Here is a 15,255-nt window from a genome sequence, read left to right as displayed (position 1 = left end):
GCTCGCTCAGTTGCATAGGATTCTTTTTGACCCCATGGACTGTAGCCTGCCAGGCTCCTCTGTCCGTGGAATTCTCCAAGCAAGAATACTGGAGTGGGTTGCCATGCCCTCCTCCAGGGAATCTTCCCAACCCAGGGATCGAACCCAGGTCTCTTGTATTGCAGTCAGATTTTTTACCATCTGAACCATCAGGGAAGCCCATTTCATGGTATGGATGTACCTAAACTACCTGCTTTTGCGTCCATTTTCTCCTCCTTCCTCCTATGACGATGAAGGAAGCACCTCTCTCTCTACAAAGGCCAACCGTTTTACACATGCTCTGGATACCTGCCGGCTGCTTTCACAGCACTTCACCTCTCCAACTGTCATCTCTTCTGAACCATTCTCAACACCTTACAAACCTACTTGGCTGGTTCCCACATCAAGACGGCCCCCTCTGGCCTCTCATATTCTTCCAGGTCACACCCGTTTTCTCTACTCACTTACACGGCGTGACTTCTCAAAAGAGCTATCTGCACGCTCATCAACACATCGGCTACCCCAACATCCTTCACTGCCATTTGCTCCTAAGCTCATTCGCTCTAGGTTTTATCCACACGTCATCAAAATATGACTCTCCGCTTCTGTTACCGCACAATCCTCTCCAGACATTCCAATTTAACGTGCCTCATAGGCATGTCAGACCTAATGTATTGAAAACTAAGTTAATCACACTCAATGTCTTTATTAAAATCCATTTCTCAGTCTCCCCTGCCTCTTGTGTAGCTGGCCTTGGAGACAACAGTTCCAGCAAGGTCCACAGTTCCTAGCACTCCCCTAATTCCAGTACTAGCCTCGAATAGCCCAGGCTTCCCTGGTGGTTCAGACCGTAAAGAATCTGTCTGCAGTGCAGGAGACCCAGGTTCAACCCCTGGGTGGGGAAGATCCCCTGGAGGAGGGAATGGCAACCCGCTCCAGTATTCCTACCTGGAGAATTCCAAGGGCAAGGAGCCTGGCAGGCTACAAAGAGTCAAAGAGCCAGATACGACTGAGTGACTAACTCTTAGCCTTGAAATTTGTCTCTGCCTATGCAAGGGGATCTTGTTAAATGAATGGGAATGGAAATACAGTGTCTCTTCCAGGATGGGACTTCCAAAAAGTCAGAAAGGTTTTTCTTCTCTTTTGTTCCACTTCTACCAGCTAGAAACAGAGTATCTCAAGGCCATAAAAGAAGAGACAAAGCAGAAGGTGGAAGGAATGTACGACCCTGACTCAACAGGTGCTTCCCAGGTGGCATGGTGGTAAAGAATCCACCTGCCAATGCAGGAGATGCAAAAGACATGGGTTCAATCCCTGGGCCAGGAAGATGCCCTGGAGGAGGAAATGGCAACCCACTCCAGTATCCTTGCCTGGAAAATCCCATGGACAGAGGAACCTGGCGGGCTATAGTCCATAGGGGTTGCACAGAGTCAGACACAACTGAACAACTGAGCATGAACTCATCAAGAGGAGAGAGCTGCCTGATAACCCAAAAAACTTATATGAGCTAGAAATATATGACTACTGTGTTAAGCCCCAGAAATCCCTTGGTTTGCTTGCTGTAGCACATGGTATTATCCTAATATACACCATTTGTACATAGGCATTCTTTCGATGGCATTACAAAGATGAAGAAATTCAGAGCACATAGGAGACTGTTCAGACGCAATACTTCCTGAATACCAAGGCTACCTGGGCTTCCCTGTGGCTCAGAGGCAACGAACTGGTTGCCAGTGCAGGAGATGTGGGTTCAATCCCTGGGTCAGGAAGATCCCCTGGGGAAGGAAATGGCAACCTGCTCCAGTATTCTTGCCTGGGAAAATCCCACAGACAGAGGAGTCTGATACAGTCCATGGGGCCATGAAGAGTTGGACTGGACTTAGCAACTGACTAAACAACAACAGGAAGGCTACATAAACATAGCTATATTTTATGTAAATGTGCTTCTATCTAAAATTTCTCAGACTTGCCCACTAAGCTAAGGAGGCCTTTAGGATGAGAAACCCATTAAACCCTATACAGCGCTTGGAAGAGAATATCCTTCAAGTTCATTTTATAGGAAAGAATGTTTTCTGGGATTGTATGATTTGTTTTTCCCTTTCCTCTTAAACTAAAACTCATTCTGAAATGCCTTTTTTTTGAATTTTCAGATGTTACCTTCAACTGATTTCCACAGTCCAAGCAGGAAAAGTCTCTCAGTTTCTCCCCCAGATAGAATACAATGATGCTAACGGTTTTAGGAGTTTCCGTTTATACTGTCTACAAAGCTGACATCTTACTTAATGCACACATGATGCACACGCACAGTTTCCTCTTGGTTTATATTCCAAACAACCCAAGTTATGTTTTGAAAAACACACCTCTGCATAAGAGAGAGAAGCCTTCCCTCATTTTCTGCCTGTTAAGGCTGTGATACACAGACATCACAGCTGTGGAATGCAGGACTAGGATTCAGGGCAATTATCCGCACAGCAAAAAGCCAGGAGTCAAAATTCCGAGGTTCTGCCCTTCATTCTACGGCTTCCTTGCTGTGAACTGTCAGGCACATTACCACTTAGTCATGCTCTGGTTTAAGAATCTGTATAACGATTTGAATAATGCTTTTTTTCCTCATCAGGGGGCTCCAAAGCTCAGTCAATGTTTACATGATGCTTCTGGGTGCCTATTTAGCAAGCTGTGGGCCATGAAGATATAAAACATCATCAGACTCAAAAAAAAAAAAAAAATGCAGGCAGTGATGGGCATGGTAAGCTCTAGGTCTGTTGTTGAAATGCCAGCCCTGCGTAAAAGGTATTGGTTGCTTTTTCTTCTGATCTACTACTCAAGTCATTCAAAGCTTTAGCTGGGGAAGATAATGTCAAAAGCTCAATCAAGGGTGTCTGCATGGTAGCATTATGGCCTTAAAGCTTTTTCCTTTATGTTGCTCTGTATTTTTTAAACTGTCCACAATGAACACATAATACTTTCTTAATTGAAAAATAGGTAAATGTAAATAGTCTAAAAGATGGTGTTTAAAAAGAGAGGAAGGCTAACTATGTCAGACTGAATTACTGGTGCCAATTCTTTATTTCTCCCCAACTGTGTTACATATCTGCATCTTTGCCAAGGTGTCATGGTGGGTAGGGGATGCTTCTGACCCTTGATGCAGCCCTTGATTGTGTGACTTGCTTTGGCCAATAGAAAGTTAGCAGACATGGCGCCAGAAGAGACTTCAAATCTGCCTGTGCAAGTGGATATACATGTCCTTGCTCTCATCTTTTAGAAGGAGAATATAGTATTTTGGGTAGCTGCTGGTTCAAGGAAGAGGAGAGACATGCGGAGCAGATCTTGACCTAGGCTGTCCCCAGGAAGCAATCACAGCAGAGCCCAGGCTAAATCACCCAAAACTCAGCTGACCTGCAGTCATGGGAGAAAGAAAGGAACATGTACTGTTGTTTTACAGTGAAATGTTGTGGTTATGTAGCATTATTGTTCGGAGAAGGCAATGGCACCCCACTCCAGTACTCTTGCCTGGAAAATCCCATGGACGGAGGAGCCCGGTAGGCTGCAGTCCATGGGGTCACTAGGAGTCGGACACGACTGAGCGACTTCACTTTCACTTTTCACTTTCATGCACTGGAGGAGGAAATGGCAACCCACTCCAGTGTTCTTGCCTGGAGAATCCCAGGGAGGGGGGAGCCTGGTGGGCTGCCGTCCATGGGGTCGCACAGAGTCGGACACGACTGAAGCGACTTAGCAGCAGCAGCAGCATTATTGTTGTCTACCAGAATACCACCTAATGCCACAGAAAACCTCAGGGGCAAAAGTAAGTCATGGATCGAACTGCAGTTTGAGAAAACTTTTTAGAAGATAGGAATTATTTTCCTCCCTCTCATTAAAAATATAATTATATAATTACAATTATAGTAAGCCCTATGAAAAGATAATGAGTCCAATCAATAATGAGATTTCACATTAAAAATATATTGAGTCTTTTTCAATGTTAAAATATATTTTTTGCAACATGATTTAATGCTTATGGCTGTTTTCCACTTTATGTGTATACCATATTATGTTTCACCAATATTCTTTTGCCAGATAGCTAGATTTTAGATAGTTTGCCATTTTTATTAAGGGTGCTCTCTAAACATAACTAAGGCAAATTCCCTTATTTCCTTGTGATGAAATCTGAGGAACAGAATGGCTGGATTAAGGAATACGTAAATTTTAAAGCTTCAAATTTTATGAAGCTTTCAATAGGTGTTAATTGCCTACCTTTAATTTAATTTTCTAATTAATAAAACAGGATCTGTACAGATTGAGTCAGCTCCAGATATAAACTGAGCAAAAATTGTCCAATTAGTTGGAAAAAATTACTCCAATCAATCCTGCTGGAACATATTAAAGACCTATTGGGTATCAGCTATGCAAGGCTGGTACCCAAGCCACAGGGTAGTGGCTACAAGCATTGACTGTGAGCCACAAAACTTGGGTTCACGTCTTGGCATCATCCTTTTCAGGATCTTGTGCAATTTACTCAACTTGTCTGTGCCTCAGTGTTCTCACCTGTAAAGTGGAGATAAGACTGCCTCCCTCATAAGAGCACAGAGATGTAAGTCAATAAATGTAATTCCCTAAACACTGTGCCTGCCACATAGTAAATCCTTCATGTTAGCTGTCATTAGGGATGAATAGATGAGGAAGACCACAGACCTTCTTCTCAACAACCTAAGAGTTTAGTGAAACTTATAAAGGATAATTGGGCAGCAAAATTTTCAAACTAGATTATCAGATTTTGTGAAAGTTAACCTTTCATAAAGTCTTCGCTTCAAAGAAAGCAGGAGAAAACTCCTAAAAGAAAACAAACCTTGGAATAAAACAAAGGTAAACAATAAGGTAAACAAAATGAAGGTAAACAGTGGGAAGGTGGCTGGTGTTTAAGCTACAGAAACTGATAGTGTAAGTATCTAATACCACAAACTTGGGATGGCAACACCAGTTTGACTTAATTTACGTTTAGCAACAAGGTCTATCCCAAGGGAAGATCATATGTGATTATTTACAGTTGCCTAAAACTGAGCGGCTGAACTGAACTGAAAACTGGTGGAAACCACTTTTCTTAATGATCAGAGATGACCTTTCTTCTCTCTGCTCTACCACCTGACACAAGTACAGTACCTGACGCAAAGTAGAAACTCAGGTGATAAAGGTTTCAAACTGACGCTCCCAAGCCCAAGCTACCATCAACTGCAAAAATTCTAAATTCAGTTCACTATGCACATAGCGCTAATAGCTACCATCCCTAGGCTAAGTGCTCTGAATATGTTATTTCATTAAATCCTCAACAAAGCTATCTAAAAGACCAACTAAGAATGTTTTTTCTCCATATTCTGAAATAGTTTCCAAGTGACTGTCTTTTTAAAACAGGCTGATGTTCAAGAGATTTTTTTTTCTAAAGCTCTCCCAAGGATCACTAAACATTTTTTCCCCCACTAAACATTTTTGAAAATTATCTTAGCAAAGATTTAATTACCTAAACTAATTTTATACCAAGCTAAATTACATAGATAAGACTTCCCTGGTAGCTCAGATGGTAAAGCGTCTGCCTACAATGTGGGAGACCTGGGTTCAATCCCTGGGTCAGGAAGATCCTCTGGAGAAGGATATAACAACCCACTCCATATCCTTTCCAGAACTTTTGCCTGGAAAATCCCATGGGCAGAGGAGGCTGGTAGGTTACAGTCCTTGGGGCTGCAAAGAGTTGGACACGACTGGGCGACTTCAAAAAATAAATAAGGCTAGAATTGCTGGAGCTGTTGAGATTTGTTATTTTAAAACTGGAATGAAGTTCAGTATTTTTTTGAAGCCCAAAAGCAAAATTTCATGTTTCAGGTCATATATTCATAATACTTTTGCATTATTTGAAAGTTTTAAGCAAACTGCTGTGGCAAAAATTGGAGAGAACGCTTACTCCTTCCCTCCTTTTGGTCAAAAGTAGTTTAACAAAAGTAAATTTCCTAAGTGAAATTAGTAAGCAAGGGGTGAGTCTTTTAAGTTCTGAGATTCCATCAGATCAGTTCAGTTCAGTTGCTCCGTCATGTCTGACTCTTTGTGACCCCATGAATCACAGCACGCCAGGCCTCCCTGTCCATCACCAACTCCCGGAGTTCATTCAAACTCATGTCCATCGAGTCAGTGATGCCATCCAGCCATCTCATCCTCTGTCGTCCCCTTCTCCTCCTGCCCCCAATCCCTCCCAGCATCAGGGTCTTTTCCAATGAGTCAGCTCTTCGCGTGAGGTGGCCAAAGTACTGGAGTCTCAGCCTCAGTCCTTCCAATGAACACCCACAACTGATCTCCTTTAGAATGGACTGGTTGGGTCTCCTTGCAGTCCAAGGGACTCTCAAGAGTCTTCTCCAACACCACAGTTCAAAAGCATCAGTTCTTTGGCGCTCAGCTTTCTTCACAGTCCAACTCTCATATCCATACATGACCACTGGAAAAACCAGAGCCTTGACTAGACGGACCTTTGTTGGCAAAGTAATGTCTCTGCTTTTCAATATGCTATCTAGGTTGGTCATAACTTTCCTTCTAAGGAGTGTCTTTTAATTTCATGGCTGCAGTCACCATCTACAGTGATTCTGGAGCCCAAAAAAGTAAAGTCTGACACTGTTTCCCCATCTATTTCCCATGAAGTGATGGGACCGGATGCCATGATCTTAGTTTTCTGAATGTTGAGCTTTAAGCCAACTTTTTCACTCTCCTCTTTCACCTTCATCAAGAGGCTTTTTAGTTCCTCTTCACTTTCTGCCATAAGGGTGGTGTCATCTGCATATCTGAGGTTATTGATATTTCTCCCAGCAATCTTGATTCCAGCTTGTGCTTCTTCCAGTCCAGCGTTTCTCATGATGTACTCTGCATAGAAGTTAAATAAGCAGGGTGACAATATACAGCCTTGACATACTCCTTTTCCTATTTGGAACCAGTCTGTTGTTCCATGTCCAGTTCTAACTGTTGCTTCCTGACCTGCATATAGGTTTCTCAAGAGGCAGGTCAAGTGGTCTGGTATTCCCATCTCTTTCAGAATTTTCCATAGTTTATTGTGGTCCACACAGCCAAAGGCTTTGGCATAGTCAATAAAGCAGAAATAGATGTTTTTCTGGAACTCTCTTGCTTTTTCCATGATCCAGCAGATGTTGGCAATTTGATCTCTGGTTCCTCTGCCTTTTCTAAAACCAACTTGAACATCTGGAGGTTCATGGTTAATGTATTGCTGAAGCCTGGCTTGGAGAATTTTGAGCATTACTTTACTAGCGTGTGAGATGAGTGCAATTGTGTGGTAGCTGAGCATTCTTTGGCATTGCCTTTCTTTGGGATTGGAATGAAAACTGACCTTTCCAGTCCTGTGGCCACTGCTGAGTTTTCCAAATTTGCTAGCATATTGAGTGCAGCACTTTCACAGCATCATCTTTCAGGATTTGAAATAGCTCAAGTGGAATTCCATCCCCTCCACTAGCTTTGTTCGTAGTGATGCTTTCTAAGGCCCACTTGACTTCACATTCCAGGATGTCTGGCTCTAGGTGAGTGACCACACCATCGTGATTATCTGGGTCATGAAGCTCTTTTTTGTACAGTTCTTCTGTGTATTCTTGCCACCTCTTCTTAATATCTTCTGCTTCTGTTAGGTCCATACCATTTCTGTCCTTTATTGAGCCCATAAGATTCCATATCCCCCCCTAAAAAACTAAGAGTTATACTAAACCTTTAGGATATCCTCCAAAAAAAAAAAAAAATGTGCATTTATACAAATGAAAGCCAAGGAAAATGTCCTAATATGCATTAGAAGAACATCAGTAAAACTCCAGTGTGAACATTTTCTTAATGTTAGTGAAGTACAGCAATGTTTTGAATTTTTTTTCCTTGGTCTGAGGTCAGCTTCACCCTCGATCCCAGCAGTGTGCCCACACTGAGTCACATGTTCTAGACTGATCATGGTATAGAAGTATTTTTGTTCCCAGAAATTTCATCTCCAAAACTGAAAATTCATAATGTTCCAAAAAACAACTCAATTTATTTTTGAGGTCATTTATGAACTGGCAGGTAAGACTGTCACTCGTAGAGAAAACTTTGTGTCAGGGTTTCAAAAACAAAGTTTCCCCCAAAATATTTATATTTAGAGGAAAAAGCACTCAGAATGAATAGAAATCTAACCTTCAGTGATTTAAAATTAAGTTTAATAACATGAACATTTATGTGGCAAGTTATTTTTTAACAACATACTTTAAGTTATTTTAATTTAAAAAATTTTAATTTATCTTTCAAGTCAACAAAAGTCATTTATAGATTTAGGGATTTTAGCTTTTCAATTAATTTATTTTAACAACACCAAAACGGGGAAAAGAAAATATGGGTGAAAGGTCTGAACAGGCACTTCTCCAAAGGAAAAATACGAATGTCCAATCAGCACATGAAAAGATGTTTGACATCACTTAGTCATCAAGAAAATACAAATTAAAACCAGAATGCGATAGAACTACTTTCCAACTAAAATGGCTAAAATTAAAAAGCCTAGCAATACCACAGGTGGTTAAGAATGCAGAGTAATTAGCTCAGTTGGTGGTGGTGGGAAAGTAAAAATAAATCATTTTGGAAACAGTTTGGCAGTTTCTTATAAAATTCAACATATGTACTGATACAACTAATAACATGGCGTGAGAGCATCCTCAGTCACTTCAGTCATGTCTGACTCTTTGCAACCCTATGGACTATCGCCCACCAGGCTCCTCTGTCCAAGGGATTCTCCAAGCAAGAATACTGGAGAGGGTTACCATTTCTTTTTCCACTAACAACATGGATGAATGTTAAAAACACACTGAGCAAAAGCAGACAGACACAAAAAAACATGTACCACATGATTCCATTAATATGGACAAAAGCAGAGATAGAGTGGCCTGGGCCCAGGGAAGGGATGCAGGGAACGTTTTATATCTTGATTTTGGTTGTAGTTCCAAAATCAAGATATTTTGGTATATAAATTTGCTAAACCCATCCACTGGAGAAGGCAATGGCACCCCACTCCAGTACTCTTGCCTGGAAACTCCATGGACAGAGGAGCCTGGTAGGCTGCAGTCCATGGGGTTGCGAAGAGTCGGACACGACTGAGCGACTTCACTTTCACTTTTTACTTTTATGCATTGGAGAAGGAAATGGCAACCCACTCCAGTATTCTTGCCTTGAGAATCCCAGGGACAGAGGAGCCTGGTGGGCTGCTGTCTATGAGGTCGCACAGAGTCGGACACGACTGAAGCGACTTAGCAGCAGCAGCAAACCCATCCACATGTGCACTTAGAATGAATACATCTTATATGTAAATTACACTTCAGTAAAATTTACTAATCTAATCATCAATTTAACTACTCTCTGAATTGGATTAGATTTTACCACATCTTTGGAGGGGCAGGCACCCCCTCAAGGGGTTGATGCTCACACATGGAACTCTGCTGTCATTGGGACCCTCTACACTCATCTCTAGCTATCCACAGGGATTGGTTCCAGGGCTCCCACAGATACCCAAGTCCACAGATGCTCAAGTCCCTTATATAAAATGGCATAGTATTTGTTTATCAACCACGCGCATCCTACTGGATAATGTAAGCCACATTTAGGTTACTCATAATACCTGCTACAATGTAAATGTAAATAGTCGTCAGCAGACAGCAAACTCAAGTTTTGCTTTAGGAAACTTTCTAGAATTTTACATATATATATATATATATATATTTCATCTGCAGGTGGTTGAATCTGTGGGTTCAGAACCCATGGATATGGAGGGCTGACTGTACTAGAAAGTCGTTTAGTCGTTCAGTCCTGCCCGACTCTCTGCCAGGCTGCTCTATCCATGGGATTCTCCAGGCAAGAATACTGGAGTGGGTTGCCATTCCCTTTTCCAGGGAATCTTCCTGATCCAAGGATCAAACCTGGGTCTCCCACATTTCAGGCAGATTCTTTACCATCCGAGCCACCAGGGAAGCCCGTACTGTCTAAACACAATTTCATCTGTTAAGCAGGCCACTCACACAACTCACCAGTCAGAGCACCTCCCAGGCTCCCCCGTCGCAGCTGTCTTCCATCCTCACTCAGCTGTCTTTTAAACTTTAGCGACTTTCCAGGGCCAGAAGCCACATCTGGGTTGCTGCATTTCCGAAATGGCATAGGTGGAGGGGATAATATGTGATCAAGCTGCAGAGAGAAGGACAGTGGCATCACTTGCTGGGGACACTTTCAACCTCAATGAAAGACCCCCACCATAGGCACACTTCCTTCTTTTCCTTCTCTAAATCCTTCTCTCCCAACCCTGGTTTAGAGACTCCGGGGCTCCACTGTTGAGTCTTCCCTCTGAAAGAGTATCTGGCTGGCTGCACAATCTCCATCATAGTGTTTATCAAGCTGCGGGCCATGGTATATTAGTGGGTTATGAAATCAAGTTAGTAGTTCGTGACTAGTATTTTTTAGTGCAACAGAACAAAAATTATCAGAGTCCAAGGAAGAAAGGAAAAGAATTGTTACATGAAATGCATACATTATACATGGGTGTGTGGGTATCCAGAGTCATTATGTAAAATATGTACTTCCATGTACCAAGGACTGATGCTGATGCTCCAGTACTTTGGCCACCTGATGCGAAGAACTGACTCATAGAAAGAGACCCTGATGCTGGAAAAGACTGAAGGCAGGAGGAGAAGAGGACAATAGAGGAAGAAATGGTTGGATGGCATCACTGACTCAATGGACATGAGTTTGAGCAAACTCTAAGAGATAGTGAAGGACAGGGAAGTCTGGCATGCTGCAGTCCAGGGAGTCGCAAAGAGCTGGACATGGCTTAGTGATTGAACAACAAAAACATGGGCCATGATCCCCCATAAAAAATGAAGAATATTGCTCTATCAATTCTAGGGATAATCCATAGATCACTTCTCCGGTTGTTCACAAAAAAAAAAAAAAATTCACAAGCTTTTGGTGCTCAGAAATATATGTAAGGAAGGGAAATTTCTAAGCACCACAGCCCTTAGTGGAAATCAATACATCCCTAGATCACTTTATAGCTTCTTAAAAGAAAATCTGTCACAAGAGTCAGAGAAACCAAAGGCACTTCAAAAGACAGCTTTCTACAAAAGAATCCCTTGTGTCATGAAACTTATTTCAAGATCTGTCCTGCTTTCACAAGGAAACCTTTCACACTTGAATAGTGAGTGCCCTGTGTTTTTAAATGGTTTCCTCCAAGTAAGTACACAGGCATGTATATGTGTCTGGATAGTTATTAATGACAAAAATATTCCTGAGCACTAAATATTCCTGAGTCCCATATTCTCAGCAAGTTATTAAGAAGGAACATGAATTACAAAAAATATTCGCAGATACCCCAACCACCACAGAAAGGAATCAACTTCACAGAAATTTAAAAACAAATAAGAGTTGGGGAGCATTGCTCAAAGCCAGGCATTCTAAGGGCCTCTTCATGAAGATGGGGAAGGATACAAGGCTTTTGGAAGCTTCCTGATGGGAGAGACTGGCTGAGGGGAAAACTGGGCCTTGTTCTGATGGGCGGGGCCGTGCTCAGTCAATATTTAATCCAATTTTCTGTTGATGGGCAGGGCTGTGTTTCCTCCCTGTTGTTTGACCTGAGGCCAAACTATGGTGAAGGTAATGAAGATAATGGTTCAGTTCAGTTCATTTCAGTTCAGTCGCTCAGCTGTGTCCAGCTCTTTGCGACCCCATGAATCTCAGCACGCCAGGCCTCCCTGTCCATCACCAACTCCCAGAGTTTGCCCAGACTCACATCCATCGAGTCAGTGATGCCATCCAGCCATCTCATCCTCTGTCGTCCCCTTCTCCTCCTGCCCCCAATCCCTCCCAGCATCACAGTCTTTTCCAATGAGTCAACTCTTCGCATCAGGTAGCCAAAGTATTGGAGTTTCAGCTTTAGCATCATTCCTTCCAAACAAATCCCAGGGCTGATCTCCTTCAGAATGGACTGGTTGGATCTCCTTGCAGTCCAAGAGACTCTCAAGAGTCTTCTCCAACACCACAGTTCAAAAGCATCAATTCTTCGACGCTTAGCTTTCTTCACAGTCCAAATCTCACTTCCATACATGACCACTGGAAAAACCAGAGCCTTGACTAGACGGACCTTTGTTGGCAAAGTAATGTCTCTGCTTTTCAATATGCTATCTAGGTTGGTCACAACTTTTCTTCCAAGGAGTGTCTTTTAATTTCATGGCTGCAGTCACCATCTACAGTGATTTTGGAGCCCAAAAAAATAAAGTCTGACACTGTTTCCCCATCTATTTCCCATGAAGTGATGGGACTGGATGCCATGGTCTTCGTTTTCTGAATGTTGAGCTTTAAGCCAACTTTTTCACTCTCCTCTTTCACCTTCATCAAGAGGCTTTTTAGTTCCTCTTCACTTTCTGCCATAAGGGTGGTATCATCTGCATATCTGAGGTTATTGATATTTCTCCCAGCAATCTTGATTCCAGCTTGTGCTTCTTCCAGCCCAGAGTTTCTCATGATGTACTCTGCATAGAAGTTAAATAAGCAGGGTGACAATATACAGCCTTGACGTACTCCTTTTCCTATTTGGAACCAGTCTGTTGTTCCATGTCCAGTTCTAACTGTTGCTTCCTGACCTGCATACAGATTTCTCAAGAGGTAGGTCAGGTGGTCTGGTATTCCCATCTCTTTCAGAATTTCCCACAGTTTATTGTGATCCACGCAGTCAAAGGCTTTGGCATAGTCAATAAAGCAGAAATAGATAATGGCGAGCTCCTTCAAAAGGTTCCATGCACACACTGCTGCACTCTGTGCCTCGGACCCTGCAGCAGGCCACCGCCAACCCACATGTCTGCTGGAGACTCCTGGATACTCACAGGCAAGTCTGGGTCAGTCTCTTGTGGGGCTACAATTATGAAATTAAAAGATGCTTGCTCCTTGGAAGGAAAGCTATAATCAACCTAGACAGCATATTAAAAAGCAGAGACATTACTTTGCCAACAAAGGTCCGTCTAGTCAAAGCTATGGTTTTTGCAGTAGTCATGTATGGATGTGAGAGCTGGACAATAAAGAAAGCTGAGTGTGAAAGAACTGATGATTTTTAATTATGGTGTTGGAGAAGACTCTTGAGAGTCCCTTGGACTGCAAAGGAGATCCAACCAGTCTATCCTAAAGGAAATCAGTCCAGAATATTCATTGGAAGGACTGATGCTAAAGCTGAAACTCCAATACTTTGGCCACCTGATGTGAAGAACTGACTCACTAGAGAAGACCCTGATGCTGGGAAAGAATGAAGGCAGAAGGAGAAGAGGCCAACAGACGATGAGATGGTTGGATGGCATCACAGACTTGATGGACATGAGTTTGAACAAGCTCCGGGAGTTGGTGATGGACAGGGAAGCCTGGTGTGCTACAGTCCATGGGGTTGCAAAAAATTGGACATAACTGAGCAACTGAACTGAACTCACTAAGATATGTCTTGTTTTCTTGGGTAGAAAGAAGGTCATCTGCTTATACCTGTCAGTTTTTTCAGATTAAGACTCTCATGGATGTATCATAGGAAAAATAAATCAGGGATGAAATCATCTGTGAAGTCACTGGACTATGTCAAGTCATAGTCTGTGTCTGACTATGCAATGCAGCATATTCAAAACCATGGCAACAGAGAAAACTGACCTTGCCTATGAGTTACTCCTCTCAAGCTGGTTGAGATGAAGTCGATTCAGTTCAGTTCAGTTCAGTCACTCAGTCGTATCCGACTCTTTGAGACCCCGTGGACTGCAGCATGCCAGGCTTCCCTGTCCATCACCAACTTCTTAAGTTTACTCAAACTCATGTCGATTGAGTCAGTGATGCCATGCAACCATAGATTACGCTTGCTCAACTATTACATGATGTCAACTCTCCCCCAAGCTCAGCTGTACTCATTGATAACACAGAACAACTAGATTTCAAGCACCTGTCAATAAGTACCATCTGAAATTCACTGCCAGTCAGTGTTTTGGTGCATTGCATTGCTACCTAGTAGTTCAGTGAGAGGTCCTCAAGCTAGCGGTGCACCCACTCCAGGATCTGCCCTGACCAGCAGGGAAAAGGAATTACAGACTGTATTTCTGGAAATACTTGTTACTTTAATGTTCATTTCATCGGTGTCCTACTTTGGAGGGCCTCCAAGGACACTCCAATTTCTGTCTAGTCTTAGACACTTTGCCCTTAAACCTTATGGATGATGAAATGTAGCAAGGGCACCTTGGACAGTAACACGTCAGCTACTAGAAAATGCAGAACCCACTCTGGGTTCCAAATGCAGTCAGTCCATTACACAATGCAGAGGTTGATTCTGCCTCCTTCTTAGCTCCATTTGTAGCCTCATCCCGGTTGTTTTTTCTTTTTTCTGCCAATATTTTGGGGAAATTTAAGCAAATCTACAACAACAGAAAGGTTTAATACAATGAACACCATATTCCCTTGACAAGTGGTGAATTGCTGACCTTGTTCTCCCTCTCTCTCTTTCTCTTTAATGCACCAATCCCACAGCAGAGTTAGTTCCAGACATCGTGAATTTCTACCCCTCAATACTTCAGTCTACCTCTTCTAAGAACAGAAGAGGCATTCTCGTAAATTCTCTTGCCTTGTATTGTATGTATTCTTCTGTCGCGAGTCTTTCCTTTTCTAAGGGAAGTTTAAATGCTAGGAATAAGACAAAATATCATGTAGACTTAATATTAACAAATCTGCTTTTACACTGAAAGCAAAGCTTGCAGCCACAAGGTGGCAATGCGTCATAGACATTCAACAAAATGCTCCATAATCCCTACTCTTTGTGTAAATGCACCAGTAACCCCTCAGAATAACCAAGAAAGTTAGGGTTCCTCCCATTTTGTCATTTTCTCTTAATTACTAGTGGCAGTTGCATTAAATACACGTATTTTTTGTTTAAGGTTCATCAACTTCTGCTACTTATTTTTCACCTGAAGTTAAATTTTTCAGCTTGCGGAATTATAATTAATTTCTCTGGGGAAGACTGTTATATCGCCAATTAACAGAGGGTGAAAAAATAGCAGAGGAAAGAAGATAATTCCTAAGGAGGAATTATGTGATTTCCTTACATGTTTCCAACAAAGCCATAAAAGACATGAAAAAATGTAGAAGAAAGAGAAGGAAATCAAGGAGAAAGTGTAGGCAAATAAAATCCATTTCATCACGTAT

The 15,255-nt window shown here is 42.2% G+C and overlaps 1 protein-coding gene across 10 annotated transcripts in view; it reads right to left on the bottom strand.

The window, feature by feature from the left end:
- Positions 1-15,255, bottom strand: part of MAST4 (microtubule associated serine/threonine kinase family member 4) — a 616,403-nt gene that overhangs the window by 428,960 nt on the left and 172,188 nt on the right. For all 10 annotated transcript variants that reach the window (XM_086362007.1, XM_086362008.1, XM_086362009.1 and 7 more), the window contains one exon: positions 10,083-10,236. In XM_086362007.1, the coding sequence (XP_086218133.1) occupies positions 10,083-10,236 (154 nt within the window). The remainder of the gene's footprint in view (positions 1-10,082; positions 10,237-15,255) is intronic.

Source organism: Bos grunniens, chromosome 20, assembly GCF_055505025.1.
Source record: "Bos grunniens cultivar Pamir isolate PY7600 chromosome 20, Bosgru_T2T1.0, whole genome shotgun sequence".
Classification (NCBI taxonomy): domain Eukaryota; kingdom Metazoa; phylum Chordata; class Mammalia; order Artiodactyla; family Bovidae; genus Bos; species Bos grunniens.
This window is presented reverse-complemented; position numbering and strand designations above follow the sequence as displayed.